Source organism: Drosophila obscura, unplaced genomic scaffold (assembly GCF_018151105.1).
Source record: "Drosophila obscura isolate BZ-5 IFL unplaced genomic scaffold, ASM1815110v1 contig_200, whole genome shotgun sequence".
In the NCBI taxonomy this organism is placed as follows: Eukaryota; Metazoa; Arthropoda; class Insecta; order Diptera; family Drosophilidae; genus Drosophila; species Drosophila obscura.
This window is the reverse complement of record NW_024542791.1, coordinates 2,178,307-2,199,474: the sequence shown is the minus strand read 5'-3', so window position 1 is coordinate 2,199,474 and position 21,168 is coordinate 2,178,307. Positions and strand designations below refer to the sequence as shown.

Here is a 21,168-nt window from a genome sequence, read left to right as displayed (position 1 = left end):
AGTTGTCCACTTATTGGGAGAGCAATCCAATTAGCAATCCCAACACTCAGCGAAACAATTCCACCATCGGATTCCCCTCTCTGTATCCCCAGTAATACCCATTACCCTCACATATTAGATCATATTTTTCTGCCAAAATAAAATTTTTGTTTTTCTCCGCTTTTATGATTTGTCTTGCGAAAGTTTACGACTGTCTCTCCGCGCTTATTTAAAATTTATGACAGAACATAAACCAAAATCCGCTCTCAGCCGCCCCCAGACGGACTCTCCCTCCCATTATTACAGACAAACGTCAGTGCTGAGAGAGCAAGGAGTGCCTTTCCGTGGCCAAATCATCTCGAATGTTCAACTTTTGGCGCATTTTTAAAGATTTAATCTGTGGCTGTGAGCAAACAATTGGGAAATGTTTTCCAGCGGCAAGGAAAATAAACAAATATGGAACACGAAAACAATTAAGGAAACAGAACCACAAGAACAAAGTCAAAGGAAGAGCACGAGGATGAGAGAGAGAGAGAGAGAGCAGAGTGGGAAGCAAATTAATTAACAATCGAGGCTATGAAAATGCAAGCAAAATGGATAAAATACTGATTGCAGATCTCTTTCTCTCTCTGCTCTTTCGTTAGTTGCAGCTTTTTGTGGCAATAACAACACTGCGGGACGGGCGTGGCAGCAACATGCGTCAGGAAAGGAAAATCAGCCAACAATCAAACGTCTCTTCCGATTTCCACTGTGGGAAAAATCATAAGGAAGACGATATAGAAATGGTTGAACATCTTAGAGTTTAATTATAATTTTTCAACAGTGCGTGGAGTAGTTTACGTTTTATTTGGCGCCGTCAGTGTCGATCCCATCCACCCCTCGCCATCCATCCATCCTCTAGTACCAGAAACGCACCTTCAATTCAGCTTCTTGCAAAAATTGCCGTCTAATATGGCGCAATTGGTTTTCTGTATATCGAAAGCTCTGTTCTTGGGTGCGTTGAATACCGCGAACGGGAATGTTTATAGCATTTGGTTCATGTGCCCCAGCTGGCACCTCTGCTGGCTGTGTGCCGCCCGACGCCACTTCTGCACCGGCTACTGCAAGTTGCATAAAACACCAATTAAACACACACACACACACACACATAGGGACTGAAACATACCTTCTTGTGGATTGCGATTGCCATACTGTTGGGTGGATCCAGATGGGTTTCCTTCGGGCTGAGAATTCATCTTTAGTTAGTCGCTTGAATTTTTCGTCTGTAGTTTGACTTTATAAACAAAATCAGAGGCTGTTGAGTGCTGGAAAACAGCCCAAAAAATGCCTGCTATCAGAGTTGCTCTGGAGAATGAAGTGTTGGGAAACGTCCAAAACTCAGACGCGCCGAATAAGGAAGGGAGGTATATCCAAGGCTTCCAGACTTGGAATATGTTCAGCGATCGATCTGCTGATTTATATTTCCCTTAATCTTTGAGTTGCTTGGACACACAATGCATCTACATTCATTTAGGAATGATTTCAAACAAATATAGGCTTACCCCCATATTTTTTAATGCGTGTAGCAAACATCTAGAACTCCATCATAGGTCTAAATGCAATCCACTCTCCTTCTGCTTCCCCTAGTCGATCCATCCCACCACCAGGGTGATTCTTCGCCTTGGCATACAATGCAACTGTTTGGCAAACTTCTTACGCTCCTCCAGCCAACAGGCTCAAACAGTTTCCATCACAGCTCTCTTCCTCTCTCCCCGACGTTCCCTGGCAATCGGAACCACCCAACCAGGTCAAGTGAAATGTGCTCCACAAACTTTTCTTTGCTTCCCTCTTTGCCTTCCTTTCCTTTCCTTTCGTTCTGTTCCTTATCCACACACTGGCAACATGCATCAAAGGAGGAACACACAATGAGTGCTCCGCCAGCTCAAGAGAAAGTGGAAACTGTGACCCGATTCCTGTGAGCCTCTCCTACTTGGACACGTTCCAATGCAGATGTGTTGGCTGCTCGTGTTTGGACATTGGGGATTTATGCCACGCCTCCACACCACTGAGAAATTTATACAGAAATTCCCAACTTTGCAATGAAATTTTTGACAAATGCTTCCAATTAAGTGGAACAGAGTGTGAGTGGGAGTGGGGGGAGGGAAATCTCCCAGGATCACCCACCGAAAACACAGGGCGCTCACATGGTGTGGCCAGGCATATTGATTCGGATTTGGACTCGGTCTGCCATGGGGATTTGGCCCTAAATGCTTCTCATTTATTTTAACGCCCAGCGAGAGTCGAAAGCCCAAAGCTCATATGTGATACGGGGCGGGGACTGAGGCTGGTGTTTTTGAGCAGTCGGACCTGGGTGCCGCAGGATATATTTCCGACTTGAAGCCGCCGCCGCCGCCTGTGGCGTAAATATCTGATTAGGCTTCTGCCCACGAAGCCTTCTCCGTCTCCTGTTCCTCCTCTCTCATTCTCCTTTTCTAGGCAACCGAACAAAGGAAAGCAAGAAAATGGTGAAAATGAAAATAATCTTGGGCAACATCTGCAGGAGCAAGGGGCGGGGACGCTGCAGGACTTGACTGCTCCCTTTTCGATTGGGGACAAGGTTAAGCATTCGGCAGTAAAGTGGCAACTTATTGTTTGGAATTGCCTGAAATTGTGTTGGCCAAAAGGCTGAACATGGGAAGCTGGAAAATGCTTGAACCTTGAGGTTTTCCTCTGAGAAATTGCCTTGAGTGGAGGATGAAAACTGTTTTCAGGACATATTGAAAATGTTTCGACCCATCAAACAGATAATCTTGGCCTTAAGCTGAACAATTAGTTGCCTTATTGATATCTGTGGTATCTCAGTCTATACCTCTTTCATCCTTTCTCTTCTCTCAGACTCTCTTTTCAGAGCTGTTCACTGGTGGTCTGGAGAGCATCCTCATCATGAGGTGGCTGTGGTTGCTGTGGTCATACTGTTTGCTCCTTCATGTTTTTCCTGCAGCTGACACTCCAGTCCATTCAGGCTTCGTCTCCTCCTGCTCATTGTGTAGCTTCGTAATTGTCCTTGTCCGGCAGGGTCCTGTGTCAGTTATCCTTTTGCTGGTTGTCAGTGTCCTGGCCAGCTTGTTGCTTCTCTCTGTGTGCTTCTCTAATAACTGACGAATATAATTTGCCCTTTTCATGTCTGCAAAAGGAATTTAATTTAGTTTAATTGGCCAAATAGAACATATAATAAAGAGGGCAAAACTAATTGGCAGATGGAGTCCAGCAGAGTGGAAATGGAGAGCTTATTAAAGTTGCATCCTTACGAAAATGCTTTCATTACCAAAAGCTGATTTGCCCGCATGACATTTATTACTTTTTAATGAGCAATTTTCCCCCAAGAGCATGGAAACTTCCGTGTGTCAAAGTAAGACCAAAACCAGAGGAAGGAGCTGCCGAGCAGCCGAGCAGCCAAGCAGCACTCCACGTGGCTGTCATTAGGTTGCCCCGAAAAACCTTGGCCACGCCAAGTAAAACTTGCAACACTTGCACAAACTTTGTAAAGTTGAAACAAGTTCAAAATGAACTCGATAAAATGGCCAAATCATGGGCCCCATCCAAGACACTCTCGGCCAGATTAGTGCAGAAGTCATAAAGGCAAACGATGGCTAAATAAAAATGGTAAATGCGAGTTGCCAACTCATGCAAACGTTTTGTCAGCGTCAGTGGCCGAAACTTGCTTGCCTTTAAAATTATGTCTCGGCGCCTCAGGCCTGTGGTTAGGCGAGTGCTGGTGGCAGTGGCATGCCCCGCAACAGCACGCTGCAACATGGCCAGCAGCAACTAGGCTCCAAGTCAGGCCTGTGGTCGGGCCCGAGCCTTGATTCTTGAGGAACTTTCAGCGAGGCCAAACTTCCACTGCAGTGGAAGGAAACTTCAGTTTTGTCAACATGTTGCGGCTGGCAGAATTTCTACAAGAGACAACAAAAAAAAACAAACAAAAAACTTTTAGCAAAGTGTGGAGTAACATTTGGATTACATTTTTAACAAGAGATGAAAAGGGCAAATGGAATTAAAGTGATGTGAGTTTAACAGAATTATATTTGGTTTTAACTTAATTACGCACAGCTGAAATTTCTTAGCTACAAAAATGTATATGGACTTGCAGCTAAAACTAATTTGTTCTGCATAATATACATACATAAAAACATCATCTTTCCAACATTTCATGAAGGTAATACAAGTTATGTAAAATAGACAAAAGGACAGTCGAAAGTGTGGCCTCAAGAGGATTAGTTACAGTCCCTTAAAGATCTTAGAATATTTTGCCTATTAAAAGTGTACAATATTTTTATATTTGTTTTTAATTCTATATAAAAGGCACACACAATTTTTTAAATAAAGGCAGCATAGAAATTGATTGTCTTATAATTATTTTATCAGATTTAACGAAAAGAAAGTTGAATTTTCATGACGTTCATTCGACTTTTTCAATACTTTTTCAATATATATACAAAGATAAATAGAAAATGTTAGCAATATACACACATTTGTATGTACCTCAGGGAAAGAAGTACATACATATGTTTGTAGAATAAAATATATTTCTTAAATCTATTCATAATTTAAACAAACACTAATGCTCGAATAAAACTGTTGCCAAAATCAATCAATATAAATCAATTCCAATTTCGTATATCTTAAATCCAGTTTGAAAACATTTTTATTATTGTCGATAAACTGTGAATGCATTTTGGGCTAAGCGACGCTCAACAGAATAAACTGAAATCTTTTGTGCCAAACATTTCCATGGGGCGGGAAAATCCTTTTCTCTATTGCGCACACAATATAAACTAACAATTCTCTCTGAATCGCTTTTTGTTTTGTGGGATTTCCTTTTTAGCTGAAAGCGTTCGCAATAATCCTTTGTGCATATCCGAGGCAAACAAAACTAATTTCGTATTTGTTTTTCCGAGCTTTTGCTTGCAGCCAGGATTTGCGCACCCTTTCACGAAGAGAGAGAGACAGAGAGAGAGAGAGTGGGCCACCATAAGTGAAGTTGGTAAATAAATCATTTTATGCAACTGCAAATGGAGTTTGTAATGCAAATCCTTTTTGCCAAGCTAAAGGGGGATTTTTGCCAAGGCTCCTCAAGCCCTATTCCCTTTTTCCCCTCACGTATCCCTGTGGCTGTGGCAGTGGCAATTGGAGCACTAAAGAGACCGCGGGGAGAAATTAAGACAATTGTCGATCCGCTTCGACGCTTCCACGCAGCCGGAAAAATGCTGCTCCCAGTCGACTTCCATTTCCACTTCCACTTTGAGACATCGCCAGTTGCATGCGAAATGAAGCTCTTGCTCCATGGCTAATTGGGGGATAGACCAAACGCCAAACGGCAAACGCCAAACTCAAGTCTCACCAATGCGATTAGCTGCAATGAAAGTTTAAAGTTGTTGAAACTTTTAATCCAAGCAGCACTACGCAAAAACTTCTGCCAAAGACAAAAAAAAAAAATCGACTTTGCATCGAAATATACATAAATAAATAGGGGACAAAATGGACTTCAAAAATTGCTGGGCAATTTTCAGCTTGAAAAGTTTGCAGTTTGAAGTGCAGAAATAACTAGCGACTAAATATTCAGAGGACTACGCAGCTGCGGGTGTACAGGGTGTTCAAGCAAATTTATGTACCCAATGATCTTTAAGAGAACAGTCCAATAATATTAAATTTGTATGCCAAAAGGTTCTCAAAAAGTACCCCAACTTGAAGCGCAGAAGACAGTCAAGTTTGGGATAAAACATTATAATAAATTCCAACATCATTTTCAGCTCTCAATGTATTCAACAGCAGATTGAATATCTCATTGCCTGCTTTGTGAAGCCACCCACTCGGACGTGCCCCTGCAACCTCATGAATATCTCAACGATTTGCCACAAGTAAAAGAAAAAAAAGAACAACTCAACGCATCGCATGACAGAGTTTTCTTTCAGCCCCGAAGGCAGTCATGGCAACTAATCCAATAAGTTCCACTTGCACTATCCTAATGAGCCATTTTATTTGCCTAACCCTCGCCCAGTCAACCCCATGGAACTGCCAGGAGACCCATCTGAGCTATCCCCCTATCCACATCCACATCCACATCCTGTTGCTGGAACAAAAAGTTTTCTGTGCCGCCTTCCGAGACAGGCGACAAAAGTTACATTTAATGAAGCGTCAGGGCCAACACACAACGCTGGCTTCGGCTTCCTGCAGATTCAGATAGGGAGAGAGAGAGCGATAGAGTTGATAGAGGGGCCACCAGTACTTGCAACTTGTTGGCTGGCAATTTTCCATGTCGCGCAATTAGGCAGAAAAAGTTAAATTGCTTGTCATAAATGTAAAATTTGCAGCACAAAAATTGACTTAAGTGAGTGCAGTGCAGCGGCAGCTCCCAAAACCAGGACGAGATTCATCTCCAGCAGCAGCTCGAAATAAATTTAAGCGGCTTTTGAATTTAAATTGCACTCATAAGCGTCGTAACTCCTTGAGCTGTAAAAAGCGCTGAGCTGGTCTGAGCCGAAACCCCCCATAAAGATTACAAAAAAGTCGTAAAAGGCCAGAAATATGAATGCGATAGTCATACTCTCTCTCCTCTCTCTCTCGTACTAGTCCTCGTTCTAGTCCTCGCGCTGTGAGGGCACCGAAAAATGGCTCAAATAATATAAAACAGCAGACTCATGCGGAAAAGTCAACGCAGCCAACATTTTGCCTGACATTTTCCGCTGTCAGCCAGCGGGATATTGGTGGGGCAGGGGCAGGGGGATTGTCCCCACCAAAATGGAGCTGAGGGGGGGTGTCTCTCTTGTAGTTGTTAAGCTGCTTGGGGAGGAAGGCTTAAAATATGCGCCGCTGGCTCAACATTTTGTCATATTTTGCAGCGGCTACAAGAAGCTGGCTTCATTATAGAACAGCTTGAAGCAACGCCCCCTTGCCACCCCTCCCCCTTGCATAAAATATAGAATTAAAAAGCTCGCCAAAAAGTTGGGAGGGGGCTACACAAAAAAAACCACAGCAAAAGTTGAAAAGCAACGACAAAAGCGAAAAATATAAACAAAAAAGTAACAAAAATGTTTGCTGACTTGTTGGTCGCTCGAGTAAGTGTATTAGTGCGGGGTAATGGCTAAGCGGGCGAGGGGGGAGGAAATTGCAGAGAATTTTGTATGGTTAGAAGCTTAAGTCACACCTGCTCTGTGTCTAGATGGCCGTATATCGGTATGGCTGTGTGTGCGTGTTGTCCTAAAGTTGAAACTTAATGTGGCAGCATGCCCCGTACATGCCTAGCTTAACTTTACATTGTAGTCAAAGACAATGGTATAAATAGGTCGAATTCTGGGTAAAAGGAAGTTAAAGTTGGTGCTAAAATTCCATTCAAGATAAGGACAACAGCTGGCGTAATAATAGAGCTACTGCCTTGCCGCTTTGCTTATCAAATTCTTTGCCAGGAATTATCATTCCATCACAGTTCTATTTAAAATAAAATAATTCTGTTGGCCCACATACATTTCTTAAATCTTAGCTTAAATAATAGAGATGCTCGCCCATTTAATTTTCAGACCAAATCCAACACTTAATCAACCCCACAGCACAGCCCCTGCATATTGTATATCTGCCCATCGTAAAGATTCCATTGTTGCTGTTGCTGCTACTGCTGGCCGCAATCCAAGTTGACATTTCTCCGACCCCTTGGAGACCACTCGCACTAGTTTCATGTTGCTCCTACGAGTATTTCTACGGCACAAGTAAACCAACGCACGCACCAAATATGCAGGAGGCCGGGAGGAAGCACCAGCACAAACAAGGAGTGGCAATAAAATGCAAAGAGGCAAACAAAAACAACACTGAGAGGGGGGCGGACAGACAGGCGGACAGCTTTTGAGTCAACTCGAATTTCAGATGGTTTACAACTTTTGTTTATTTATGGAGCCCCGTAGCCGAGGCCTGTGTATTTCGTGCTTTCATTTGGGCACGGCACTCAAATTAAAGGACCTACAGAAAAATGTGATTTTTCGAAAAAACATTTATAGACCTCCCCTAAAACCCTACACACACGCACACCCACACAGACACTCACTTTGGGGCAAAAAGCTTTCACCTGCAATTTAGTTTGGTTGCACTTGCCATAAAACGAAAATTTCATTAGGCCCCTAACCCCGAGGAGCGAAAAAAGCAACACATAATGGAATAGGAGACTTTTCCCTCCGATTAGTACTGGACCACTGGACCACCCCACCGCTCCATTTGCAGTTTGCCTTTTCTCTCAACTCTCCATGTCTTTTTTTTTTTGCTATTCCTGTTGTATTTTGCCGTAAATTCCAAACCATTTCCATTTTCCACAAAACGTGACTGAGTTTCCGGGCTCTCCGATCTCCGCCCCTCCCGCTCCAGCCGGCCTGCCCCATTTCGTTCGTTTCGGGGCAGCCATCGGCAGAGGAAACTGTAAATAAATTTTATTTTTTGGCCGCCTGCAAAGTGCATAGAGGAGGTCCGGGCCGGACCGGGGCGGGCCGGAGTCCGAAACGGCCGTAAGGCAAGCCTTAAAAATGGAAACTTTATCTGCATTTAGTACATAAATAATCGAGGGGGCCGGCCTCTGTCTGAGGCTCGGCACTGGAGGTGCAAAAAGGCTTTTAGCTGCATCGGGATGAGCCCCAGCCCTGGATCCGGTCCAGTTCTGTCGGCAATTTGGTTGCTAATTTGTTTTATCTTGATGGCCGAGAATTTCCCATCTCCACGATTAATTTGTCTCGATAAATATTAGAGCAGGTTATCGATTGGATGCCAGCGCCAAATGACAGCTGAGCCGACGAAAAATAAAACATTTTACAAATTGACGGAGTAAATTGCACAAAAATGTCTTCGCGCTGTGATTTTGAGTTTACGAATCGAAAGAACCCGAAACGCCATTGTGCCACACCAAGTGCAGAGCGCCGAACATATAGCGAGGTAGGAATAAATGAGATTGCTCTTCAAACTATTTACTCACAGCGGTCGGTCTCGTGCCACAGTCCTACGAACATCGGGCTCCCGTTCCAGCGCCTGAATGGGATCGGCTTCCAACTGTAGACTATGATACGTTCGATGGCTTGTCGAACTTGAATGAGCCCCTGGACAATCTATCCCTGCAGGAGCGTCATCGCAGCAAGCTGACCAACCGTAAAAAGGTGTTGGCCTATCAGCGCAGCCACCACCAGCGTCTCGCTGAGCTTCTGGCCGCGCAGCAGCAGGCGGCCCAATGTGATACATCCGAAGCTTAGTTCCGTAAGTGAATTGGTGCACAGTTGGTCATAAGTGAATTATCCTCTTCCATTTCCATTTCCCACGCAGTGTCCATGTGTCTCTGGGTGTCTCTTTTGATGGCACGAGGGGCTGCCGACATCGATTGATGGCCGGACATGAGGCTCTCTCCCTAGGGCCAAGCTATGACAGATAGTGCGTTTTGCTGTACCAGGATCTACACTACAATAATATCAACCATTTACAAAATACACAACAATACACAAAAGATAATAATATGTAAGCAAATATCACACGTGGCTGCTATGCAACATTTCCTGCAAATTCGTCTGCGTCTGCATCTGTGTGCGTCCGCTTAGGCTGTTGCTATGACATCGCCACTCAACAATACAATAAATAATAACCATGATTTTGAACTGATGCAATGCCACTTTTATTAGTTTATTTGCTTAAAAAAATATCCGCGAATTTGGCTGCGCAAGCGTGTGAGATCGATTAAGCTGTTAGTTCCGCTGTTAAGTTAACAGCTTCTGTCGCGAACTGAGCTGCGGCTGTTGAGACAATATATACTTGCAAATTGTAATACAAGAACTGCAGGTAAATAATCATAGGCTTAATAATAATTAAAAATATTTAGTCTTATGGTTAACAGGTAACAACATTTTTTTTTAGCTTAAATTCAGTTGTTTTAACAGCTTAGCGCCATTTTGAATTAACATGCGCAGCCAACCTTGCACATTTCGTGCTGTTAGCGTCAGCTTAATCAGCTGATAAACAAAAGGCGTAAAATTTGCAAAAGCACACAAATAAATTCACCGATTAATCCAATTGATCATCTTCAATGTCTTGGGGGCGGGCGCTAGATCATTTCCTGCTTGTCCAAGAAATCGTAAACCTCTTTGCACTGTTCTGGGTCAGCGCAGTAGATTTGTGCGGCGTCAGGGATCGACTGCAGATGCCTGAGTAGGGAGCGCTTATGCGGCTTGTACGGTGCTGGACGAGTGCACATCGCATGCTCCTTAGAACGCTTGAGCACGACGAGCTGCGACGGTTTTGTGCATCGAACCACATTGTTGGCGGAGCAAACGGGAACCATGTTTTCTGCTTCGTGATCTTCGAACTGATAGCGCAGCTCGATGAGCGCGGCGGCGGCATCCATTTCCAGGGCGCCGTACGTGATTACGGCCAACTCCGGATGATACATCGTATTCCCGGGTAGTTAATGTGGCTTCAGTTCTTTTCTTATAACTTGTTATGATTAATGGGACCTGATCTACCCGCAATTAAAAGTTTACTGCCTCTGTTGGGTTAATCGATCTGCGCTGTTACGCTAACAGCATGTTAGCCGATCCTGCCAACTGATTGCAGGCATGCCCAGATGCCCGGACAGCTGATTTCAGGCAAGTGCTTAATATTGTTCGTGCCACTATTTTCTTGATGTGCTAGTGTAACTTCAAGTGGCTACTATCTAATTCAGGTTTGAGCTAATTGTTAACAGCCGAGTGAATGCATTTTAAGCAATTGCCGTTTATGCTTTCAAGTGATTAAAAGCCTACATCGTTCAGTGGATTGCTTTTAGCTTGTGTACACACAATATGCACATGTCACCGGCATCCAAAGGCACACACACACACAGAGAAATGCCTCTGCTGATACACGGACGGACGGACGGGCCATGACAATGTCAAATGCATTGAAGGCAATGAAGCACTTTAAATGCAAAACTCACTCAAAATGTGTGTCTACAGAATTGTCATTGAGTTTCCATTTAACGAGCTTGGCAAATAACCATCTCCCATTTACCAGAGAGACAGACACACAGACAGACAGAGAGAGAGAGAGAGAGACAATCAACTCTGGCCAGGCAGGATGTACAATTTGTGTCCAGGATGCATTGATTTATGTCCAGCACGAACCTGAGCGAGTGTGGGAGTGAGCTGGCAGATGACTGCCAAAAACATGAATCTTCATTTGTGAATTACATTTTATATGGGTGTCGGACATTCGGTCAAGCAGGCCGTGCAACCGACAGCCCTGCATACACACATATATGCATACATATGTTTCAATTAGTGCACAAATGAAGGGTCGGGATACATCCCACCAAAGGGATACATCTCCCTACTATGCATGCCTTGAGCTTAATTAAAGCAAGTCTTGCAGCTTTATATATGCAGATCCTGTATCTCCATCGCTTGGACAAAACCAAATGCATTCGAGTGTAAAATTTCCTGTTTAGAATACTCCAATGTCTGCCTGCCGAGTGTATTGCATTTTGTAAATGGAATTTTACAGTTGCCAACGAAAGACAATGCACATACTATTTGGAATAAATATTGGTTCTCCAGCACTTTGTCTGTGTGCAGCTCTCTCTCAATTATTTAATGAAGATGTCTTGTCTGCTTGGAAATTGTTTGAGAAATTGAATCCCAAGTTGGGTCGCTGGATTTTGGCAAACATTAAATACAGCTAGTAAAATTGCAAACAGACTGTACCATTGCTCGTAATTAAAACTAAAGTTCGGAGTAATTAGAAGAGAGAAATGAGTTTGGAATTTCATTCATACACTTATGTATGCCTGGTGTTGTGTTATTTATTCTGAAATATCTTGGAGACTATTTCCGGCAGTACTCAGACTCCAATCTCTATGAAAATCATTAGATTTTTCGCTCATGCTGGCATATATACGCCTGTAAAAAGCTATAACGCCTTAGCCCATTTAATGCAGTTGAAATATGTTCCCCTCTTGCAGCCCCATTTAAACAATTTCTTCCACTTTCGTTCCATGAAATATCTCCCATTGTAGTGCTGCCTGCATTTCTGAAATATTTCATAAACCCCCTGCATGCGCAATTTTGCGCCAGAAAAGAATCTGAAAGTTGTTGAAAATTAGCTGGGAATGGAATAAGTTAAGTTGCCTGCCGTCGAGCAATTTCGTGTATGGGGGTGGGTGGGTTGGCACAATTGAAATTCATAAGACTCGGAGAAATTCCCCATGCAGTTAACTATGGAAGGTAACTTGTTCATAACTTCATGTTATTTCCTTAATGAAATTCCCCCGTCAGCAGCACAGTTTGCCCGGCCCGGAGTGTATCCCCCAATTTCAGCCTCCCAGCCCACCCACACCTTTCAGCAGGCCAAGCCAGAGCTTTAGCTTATTGAAATGCTGAACGTTGAGTCCAGGCCCCAGCCCCAACCCCACTTAAGTCTCCCCTTTTCAGCTACAACAATGCAAATATTATTCCTTGACACCAGCTGTAGGCGAGGAGGAAGGCTTTTGCCAGCTGCTGTCACAGTCAACCCAACCACCAGCCAACGCTTCATCCCAGGGGTGGACTTCCCTTCAGCCACATGGCTGTACGTGTGCCCCACCCACTTGGCATTTCCATTTTGCTGCTAATAACTTGTTGCATAACCAGAAATCCCTGACGCCCTGACGCCTGCCATAAAGCACTTAATCAAGTTAATAAAAATTGATGGCTGGCACGCAAACAATTTATATTTTAACTGCCAAAAGGCGAGAGAGACATTGGCTTGGAGCAGCTCCTTTAAACAATCTGGATTATTGCAATTTGATGTCAATCTGAAATATGATGTAACATGAGAAGTAATTGAGTAATGGTAATGCTACATATATGATAGATACATATCACAATATGTGTGCTATGATTGCTTTTCGACGTGCTTATAATGCATCTTTTTATATGTTTATGATTTTTATTCATTTTAGGAAAGACAAATTCTTGGAAAATGGAGAGGAGGAGCGTATCTGGGACTCCTTTGTGAAAAATCAGTTGTGTAATTTTTGGAACGTGATTTATGCATGCAGCATTATTGATTTTCTGATCTAAAGGTAATTTCTGGTTTCTAAATTAATGAATACATATTTGTATACGTTTTTTTAATTAATTAACAGATGAAACAAGCAATAGAGTCAACGGAATTTGTGAGTATATATTTTATCATTCGATTTGAAAATTCAAATATTTATAATGTTTTATTTACAGGTTCTATCTGGAGCTCAAGAGGACTAAGATGTTTATTTACGAGATGTAAAAGACTGCATAATACAGAGAACTCTAAGAAATGTAGATGGCATACCAATCGACAATCTTATATTTTCTGTTTCTCAACACATTTTGCGGGTCGATAAAGTGTTTCCAATCGAATCCAGCATAGTTATGTTCACCTTTGTGATTCCTTGAACATTTATGGCCACGCTTGTGCCCATTCAACAGACTGATATTGAATTGGATTCTCGTGCGAAAAGAAGAACATATCATCAGCTTGAATGAGTTGATTTACGATTCATTTACGACTTCAAGCAGCAAGCGAATGAGTAATTTCTTAGTACGAAACATTTCCTCGATTGTGCAACCGTTTTTAGTGTTATTATGTTTATGTGAATATAAACTGTTGAATGCATTACCATAAGTGATATTATATTAACAACAGCTTTACGACTACTCCCGTGAATTGTACGCCCCCCCACTAATTTCTGGGCAATGCGTGACTTATGATTAATTCACATGTAGTGCGCGAAAGGAGCGTGACTCTAACCCATTCCTGACCCCTTCGTGGGTGATACGTGATTGGAAATAATTTAAGCTGTTCTGTTCTTTTTTCTGTGCTGCGTTGCGCTGTGCGGCTGTCTTGCCTATCAGCGCATGATAAACCAATTTGCGCAAATTTAAGATGAAAGAGAAGACAGGACCACAGCGACGCAACGCCATGCCACGACACGCACACATACCCATACCCATACCCATACTCGTACTCGTTCGTATTCTCATGAAATGGAAGCATTTTCACAACTGTCATTGAAATGTCAACATAAATCTACTGACAGCCGGGGACAGGACAGGCCAGGGAACGAACCCCCCTGATTTCGCTCATCCCAGCAGCCTTTGCTTCTGCCTCTGCCTCCCTGGCTCTGGCTCTGGCTACTCCTCCCCTTTCCCCAGCGACTTTTGCGCGCTGCGTGACGTAAATGCTGATGAATATTTCTCATCTGTTGTCTGTGGTTCCCCGTCTGATGCGGGGGCCATCGAGATTGTGGGCCAGTGCTCGGTGCTCGGTGTTCGCTGCTCGGTGTTCGGTGGCAATGCCAGTGGGTGGTCGAGGGTATCCTTGCAGTTTTGTTATATGTCGTGGATTTCAGAGTTGGCTTCGGACCAGGAGCAGGATGCGGACGCGGAGCAGGACTCCTCATTCTACAGCGAAATGGGCTTGTCAGTTTTGATGAACTATCTTTGGTGCTCGCCGCGTGGCAACGTCCTCGTCCTTGTTCATTGCTAATGCTAATGCCTCTGACAGAGATCTATGTGCGGTCTGATTCATTCGAGTCGCAGTCTCAGTCCCAGTGCCAGTCCTAGTCCCAGTCTCGGGAGCACCACAAGATGAGGTCACGTACAACTGCGTCGACGCTGACTAGGACTCTTGTTTGGCTTATTAAATGTTCAGTTGTACTTTGCAATTCCATACAATTCCAGACAGTTTTTGGTCTTGTCTTGTCTTGCCCATGCATTTAGTATTAATCTGGCTTAAATGTGATTAATGTCTGGCCAAAAAGGTGCCCCCCTCTGACAAGAGTCGTGCGTTCTCAGACACCCAAGTCTCGTTTAAGCTAAGCCTGGCTTAGCAAACGTAATCAATATACCCGGCCCATTAACATATAGTTTTCAATTAAAGAATATGTTTTGTGGGACATCTGGAGACTTGCAAGATGACTGGAGATTTAATTTAATTGGCTGGAGACAGCTGTAAGTATGGGGGGGTGTTCTTAAAACTGTTTGATTTATGCTGCTTGGCACTAGGAATTTTAAGTCCACAGCTCTAGCGAAATTGGAGCATTAACAAAGCAGAATATTAGTAAATTCCATGTAAACATTTCCACAAAGGCAGGACAATTGGTGTCTTTATTATATCTTTCTTTATAAAATAATTTCAAAATATTTGTACAATAAGCAAAGAGCACTAAGATTGCCAGTCTTCTAGAATCTAGATTGATTGATCTGATTGCAAATACTTCTCTGTGTTGCTTTTAAACGTGATGTATCTGTATTGTAATTATCATTCTTTTAGGATTTTTGTCCATTCCCAGAACCAATGCTAAGGGGTATAGTTGGTGTGGTTACGCGGGGAAAGCCCAGTGAGAAAGCCGGGGCAGGCGCCGCGGGGCGCGCGGCGTCTTGTGGCGCAATCTAAAAAACAAAAAAAGCAAGGGCAACCAAATTTGGTTTCCACCTTTCCAGCCCCCCCCCAAAAAGGAAAGGGGGGGGAAAAAAAAAAAAGGGACTGCCGAACTACCAGATCGGTCATTAGCCAGAGTTATTTTAGTGCTCGCCCCCCCGGCACGAACAACGAAACTCAATGGAGCTGTACATTGTACAATCTACATGTTAGATTTAAATATACATGGTAGATGTAGATTTACCAGATGTAGCTAAAAAATGTAAAATTTTTTTTTTTTCTAAAATTCTATAAGCGTACTGTGGCGGGTATGGTCGCGTCCCCGCGCTCGCACTTTCCTTCACGTTTTGGTACTTGATTTAGTGCTTGGAGGTTTCACGTTCATACTTTTTCACTGAAACATCGATACCATCGTACTATCAATTGTGCCATCGATGGTTTTACGGGCGTCTCTGATCTGCGTTTCCGCTTCCGTTTCGTCCGCTCTTTCAATTTTGCAACCCGAATCGCACAGACGTGTCGAGCAGAGCACCGATTACTTACAAAGTGTTTAATATTCAAACAAGCCGATATGTTTACAAATGTTCCCGTAAGGCGAGAAAGAAGTCTTTAATTACTTATTTATATTTGCATAAGATCATATCATATTTGATCCAGATTGAACATATTTGTGCGTGATTCACGTGCACATGGAATAGCATGCGGTTTCATTTTTTTATACAAACGTGCATTAAATATTGTGACTAAACATACTTAAAGTATTACCAATTAATAGTTTAGTGTGCCCTTCCCTTTTGGTGTTCTGTTTCCTTTCCTTGTCTACTTTCTTCGACATTCATTTATTCTGAAATGAGTGTAAATATGTATGTATGCATGCGTGTGTGTGCAAGTTTAAACACGATCTACTTCACCAATATTTCATGAAATCATTGAGCTTAGTTTCTTTTGGCTGGATTTTGTGTGTGGTATTTTTTTTTACTAATTTGGACGCATTTTCATGTCCCATCTGAAGCAGCGTCATTTTATGTGAATACATATGTACTCTTACATATGTATGTATGTATGTGCATATGTATGTTCGCGTTGCTTTTAATTTGTCCATGGCATATACATATGTATGTTGTGTGCATACTTTATTTTATTCTTTATTTTTAAATACTCCAGCTCATGTTTTATCTTAATTAATCATACATACATTCATACAAATTTATATAACAATTTGACGCCCCCTTTTTGTGTGTACTTGTGTTCAGACGCGTGTCAATGTGTGTGTTGGTGTGAGTGTGTGCTTCCACCCTTTTAATGGCTGATTGAAATTATGTCAGCAAATATTCTTAGTATTATTATATTATATTATATTATTAATATTATATTCTAATTTTAGTATTATATTATATTATTAATATATGCGTTTCTCAAATAAAATAGTAGCAGATTTTAGTAGCCTTTCTACAATAGATTGGGCTGTGCCGACCCCTGTTCTAGAACCCTCAAACCGTTTGTTCTTCTAATTGGTTTCTTTCCCTATTTGTTGTTGTTGTATTTTATTTAGCTGTCGCAATTTTTTTGTTTATTTGCGATTCTTGTATTCTATCATATATGCTATATTAATTTAAACAACTATTAATTGTAAAATCAAACAATCTTACAGGAAATCGCTCGAAGGGATTGGCAGCAAATTTCCTATGTTGATTTCAAGCAGCCGTTTCGATGCCAGTGCGGCAAATTGTTTAAGGACCAAGATGTCTTTTCGAAGCATCTCAAGCTTCTGCCAGGAGGCATTCACGTTTGCGAAGCTGCAAGGGCTGCAGGCTTTAAAACTGATGAATCCAAAGCTTAGTTCAAGCGCCTAGAAGAACCAAAGACAAGTCGCAGATATTTGCATTGGGTACTGGGACGTCCGTTCCAGTTTAAGTCCAGCAGCCAAATGTTATTTCAATCCATAAAATAAATGAAAAGCTTGTAACAAAAACATTAAAAACAAGAAACAGCAGCTAGAGAATCAACCGAATATACAACCGCATAGCGCAGTTAGACGCCGAAATGCCAAATCTGCAAAAGTTTCGCACCTATGGGCAGAGTCGGAGACCTGGAAATGAGGCTGGCTACCACAGGCCCATGCAGCTCTGTGTGGGGTGTTTCCCTTCGGAGAGCTCAAGCGGATGGCTAGCTCCGAGGCGCTTCAGTGGAATCAGTTCAGCCAGAAGGCCCAATATAAGAGAATTATCTGTATGCGAGAGGTGCCAAGATTACGCGCCTGGATGCAAAAATTATATCCGTAATTATTCAATACATCTCTTGCCCCATTCCCCTTCAGCCTCTTCAAATGAACTCCTCCTGCAATCCGACTATTTCTACTATACCCTTGAGTGAATCGATGCATAATTTAATGTGCCCCTTTGGGGAAGCTTCGTAATAACGCCCTTAGCTAACTTAATCTTGAACAGCTTTAACACTGCCACTTTTGCTGGGGCACTGATATCATTCATGACTTGGTAGTGAATGGCCTGTGGGGTCGGGTGGTCCATTCATTAGCTGTTTGCTGAGGCCAGTGGGTTTGCTTTAAAGTTGATTGTTTGCCAGCTGTGCTGCTGTGCACTTTGTGTGGTTTAATTAAAGCTCCGCAAGCAACACAACACCAAAAACACACACACGCCCCCACATATGCGGGGGAGGAGATGGCAGTCGACAGGCGGCAGCTGCCTTAAACCAAATTACACTAATTGGGTTACCATATGACAGGGCAATGCGTCGACTGTGACATTTGTTTGCCATGGCTTGCCAATGCTTGCATTATATCCTGCTGCTGACATATCCACCTCACAGACGCCGCCGCCCCCATATATACATACACAAATATGTGCGTCGAGGCGTGGCATAAGCCCAGTCGCCAGTAAGTCCTTCACTTCCTCCCTGCTGGTAATAAGCTGCAAAATGATTTTCCGCATGCCGGCTGCTTTGACAGCTGGAATAACACCCATATGGCTCAAAGCGGAGTGCGGAAATGTCGTCTGAAGGGAGCTTCTGAAAGGGGGGAACCCCCCCACCCAACGAAGATCGTGTGTCGTGTGTGGTGTGAAACTTTAATTTATTTGAATTCTTCATCTTGTAGTTTAAACATTTGCGGGCGGTTCAAAGGACAACTGCTTGCTGGAACCACCAGTCGCACCCGATGGTGCCTGGAGCCCCTCCAGTATGCGATTGAGTGCCTCCGAGCCGAGTGTATACTCCTGTTTGTTGGCATTATTGTGCATGGCATCGATGTAGACACTGCTACGATCCAGGTTCCCAATCTCTTTGCTGCTGAACAAACGCTGCAGAGCCGCATTGACCGTTTCCGAGCCGAGAGCGGGAGGTTCGATCATGTCCGAGTGGTCGATTGCTGCCGTCACTGGTTGGCCAGCAAACCGCTGCGACGCTGACTCCTCTTCGTTTGCCAGGGCGGAGCTGTCGATTTCCGCCGAGTTTGCGATGCTGACAGTCCTGTGCGCCGTCTCCTTATCGTTAGCGACATGGCAGTGGCGCAGCACATTCGTGACCGTCACCACACCCACGACACAGGACACAAGCCACTGGGCCAATGTATTTGTAGCCATTTTACTTGGTTTTGATCTTTTTGAAAGTTTTAATTTTGAATAGTCAAGGCTAAGGCCTACATTTTCAGAAAATTCAAAATCAAATTTAAAAAGCCGCCTGCTCACTGACAAAAGCTGTATTGCAGCCAACAGCAGCGCAGTTGACAGTGTGCTGTAAGGCGCACATTTCAGTGCTGTTAAGCGCATATAGTGCAGTATCTTTGTTGACCAGCAACAATGATGGAGTGTGTCCGGAGTTCACACTTACTTTTTATCCTTTTGCCGTTTTTGTTTGAACCTTATAATGTAAACAATCCAATAAAATGGAGTTCTGAAAGTTAGCCAATCTTGTACTATATTTATTGATGAATCGGATTAAATTATTTGTTAAGGGCTGAGAAGGCTAACTGGCCAGTAATTTTAAACCGAATATCAAAATCGAGGAATATTAAGGCATCTTGTCGTGTCCGCCAGTACATTTACGGTTTTGTTTTTACAAAATACATACCGTATTTTAGTATATTTCTGACGGTCAGTCGGTATATTTGCTCGATAAATCCGCGGTCACACTGGTCCTGCTGAATTTGTTTTGATTTTCAAGTTTTTTAGTTTTTTCTTAAAATCGCAGCTGTGATATGCTGCCGGGCGTGGGTGTGTTTGGAACGGGCGAAATAGCCAATGTGCTGGTGCCCCTGCTGCGCGAGAAGGGCTTCGAGGTGCGTGCCATCTGGGGGCGCACCCTAAAAGAAGCCAAAGAGACGGCCACCGCACAAAATGTCTCGTTCCACACGAACGTCATCGATGACGTTCTGCTGCGCAAGGATGTGGACCTGGTGTTCATCGTGTGCCAGCCGTTCCTGCATGCGGAGATCTCTGTGAAGGCTCTGGGCATTGGCAAGCACGTGGTGTGCGACAAGCCCGCGGGACTGCATCAGCAGGATGCTCTGAAAATGGTGCGAGCCTCGCAATACTATCCCACTCTGATATCGCTGGTGAATCATCCGCTGCGCTTTCTGCCGGCCTTCACGCACATGCGACGCTGCCTGCAGGAGGAGCTGATTGGACCGCTGCCCGAGGTGGTGCTGATGGATGTGCGCGTCCAGATGGGCACGCTCTTCCCGGAGAAGTACAACTGGATGTGCGATGCCCAGATGGGCGGTGGAGCCCTCAATCTGGTGGGCAGCGTCGTGGATCTGGTTACCTTTCTGCTGCAGCAGCAGGCGGTGCGAGTGCACGGCGTTCTCAGAGCCTACACCAAGACGACGCCGGCCATCAATGGCATTCGGCAGATAACGGCCCCGGACTTTTGCAATTTTCAAATGGAGCTGGCCAGCGGCACCCTCGTCACGGTGGCCCTGCACAGTCACACGGTGCCGGCCAAGGCCTTCTCACAGGAGGTGCTCGTCTATGGCAGCAAGGGACATCTCGTGGTGCGCGGCGGAGATCTCTTCGTGCTGAAGGAGGGCCAGCCCAAGGAGGAGGCTGTCTATGTGGATGTACAGGATCTGCATTTCGCCACGAACAACTCGCTGCTGCCACGTCCCTACATCAAGGGTCTGTGCAAGATGGTTGGCGCCCTCAAAGAAGCCTTTGGCAGCAAAGAATCCTCGTGGGTAAAGGCGCCCGTCTCCACGGCGGCCACCTTCGAGGATGGCCTCTACGTGCAGGCCGTTGTGGAGGCCATACGCAAATCCAACGAATCCCGGCAATGGCAGCGCGTTCAGCTCTCCACCGATGCGCCGCTCAATCATGACCAGATCATTCGATATGCACGCATGTCCACCATGTAGAGCGGGATCTGTGCAATCCCCATTAAATCACTAATATATATTCATATATATATATTTTTTAGGTGTTTAGTCTTTAAGCATTTACCTGATTGGGGAATTATCTATGGGATATAGTACTCCCTCATCGCATCCATCAATGTATTGTATTTAACTTATTTTCTTTGGCATTTACATTTTGCTACTAATAAAATGGTTTTATTTAGTTTATTAGCCTCTTAAATAACGAAACTCTTTTTTGATATGCGTAAGGGTTATAGCCTTAAGTATATATATGTATATATAGGATTGATATAGTTTGTTTTTTGGTGTAAATATTTGTAGACAACAATTTTGATTTTTCATTTTGACTTGGACACCTGTATGTGTTTTTGTTCTTCAGTTCTTTGATCTACTATATT

At 43.6% G+C, this 21,168-nt stretch overlaps 2 protein-coding genes and 1 long non-coding RNA gene across 3 annotated transcripts; 1 reads left to right on the top strand and 2 right to left on the bottom strand.

Annotated features, from left to right (window-relative positions):
• Positions 1-358: 358 nt before the first annotated feature.
• LOC121404434 lies at positions 359-1,071 on the bottom strand. The gene is made up of 2 exons (XR_005967985.1): positions 820-1,071; positions 359-727 (listed from the first exon to the last, which is right to left on the bottom strand). It is a non-coding gene; the product is annotated as an uncharacterized LOC121404434 (long non-coding RNA).
• A 17,409-nt stretch (positions 1,072-18,480) lies between these two features.
• LOC111077187 lies at positions 18,481-19,085 on the bottom strand. The gene has a single exon (XM_022371362.2). It carries the CDS (start codon positions 18,999-19,001, stop codon positions 18,519-18,521), a length of 483 nt encoding a protein of 160 aa, XP_022227054.2. The 5' UTR covers positions 19,002-19,085; the 3' UTR covers positions 18,481-18,518.
• A 436-nt stretch (positions 19,086-19,521) lies between these two features.
• LOC111075592 (glucose-fructose oxidoreductase domain-containing protein 1) lies at positions 19,522-21,084 on the top strand. Its single transcript, XM_022368967.2, has one exon. The coding sequence runs from the start codon at positions 19,616-19,618 to the stop codon at positions 20,768-20,770; it is 1,155 nt and encodes a 384-aa protein (XP_022224659.1). The 5' UTR covers positions 19,522-19,615; the 3' UTR covers positions 20,771-21,084.
• Positions 21,085-21,168: the final 84 nt, after the last annotated feature.

What these genes read in the sequence shown, in the direction of transcription:
- LOC111077187 (XM_022371362.2), bottom strand. Translation starts at nt 19,001, where the DNA reads ATGGCTACAAATACATTGGCCCAGTGGCTTGTGTCCTGTGTCGTGGGT.
- LOC111075592 (XM_022368967.2), top strand. Translation starts at nt 19,616, where the DNA reads ATGCTGCCGGGCGTGGGTGTGTTTGGAACGGGCGAAATAGCCAATGTG.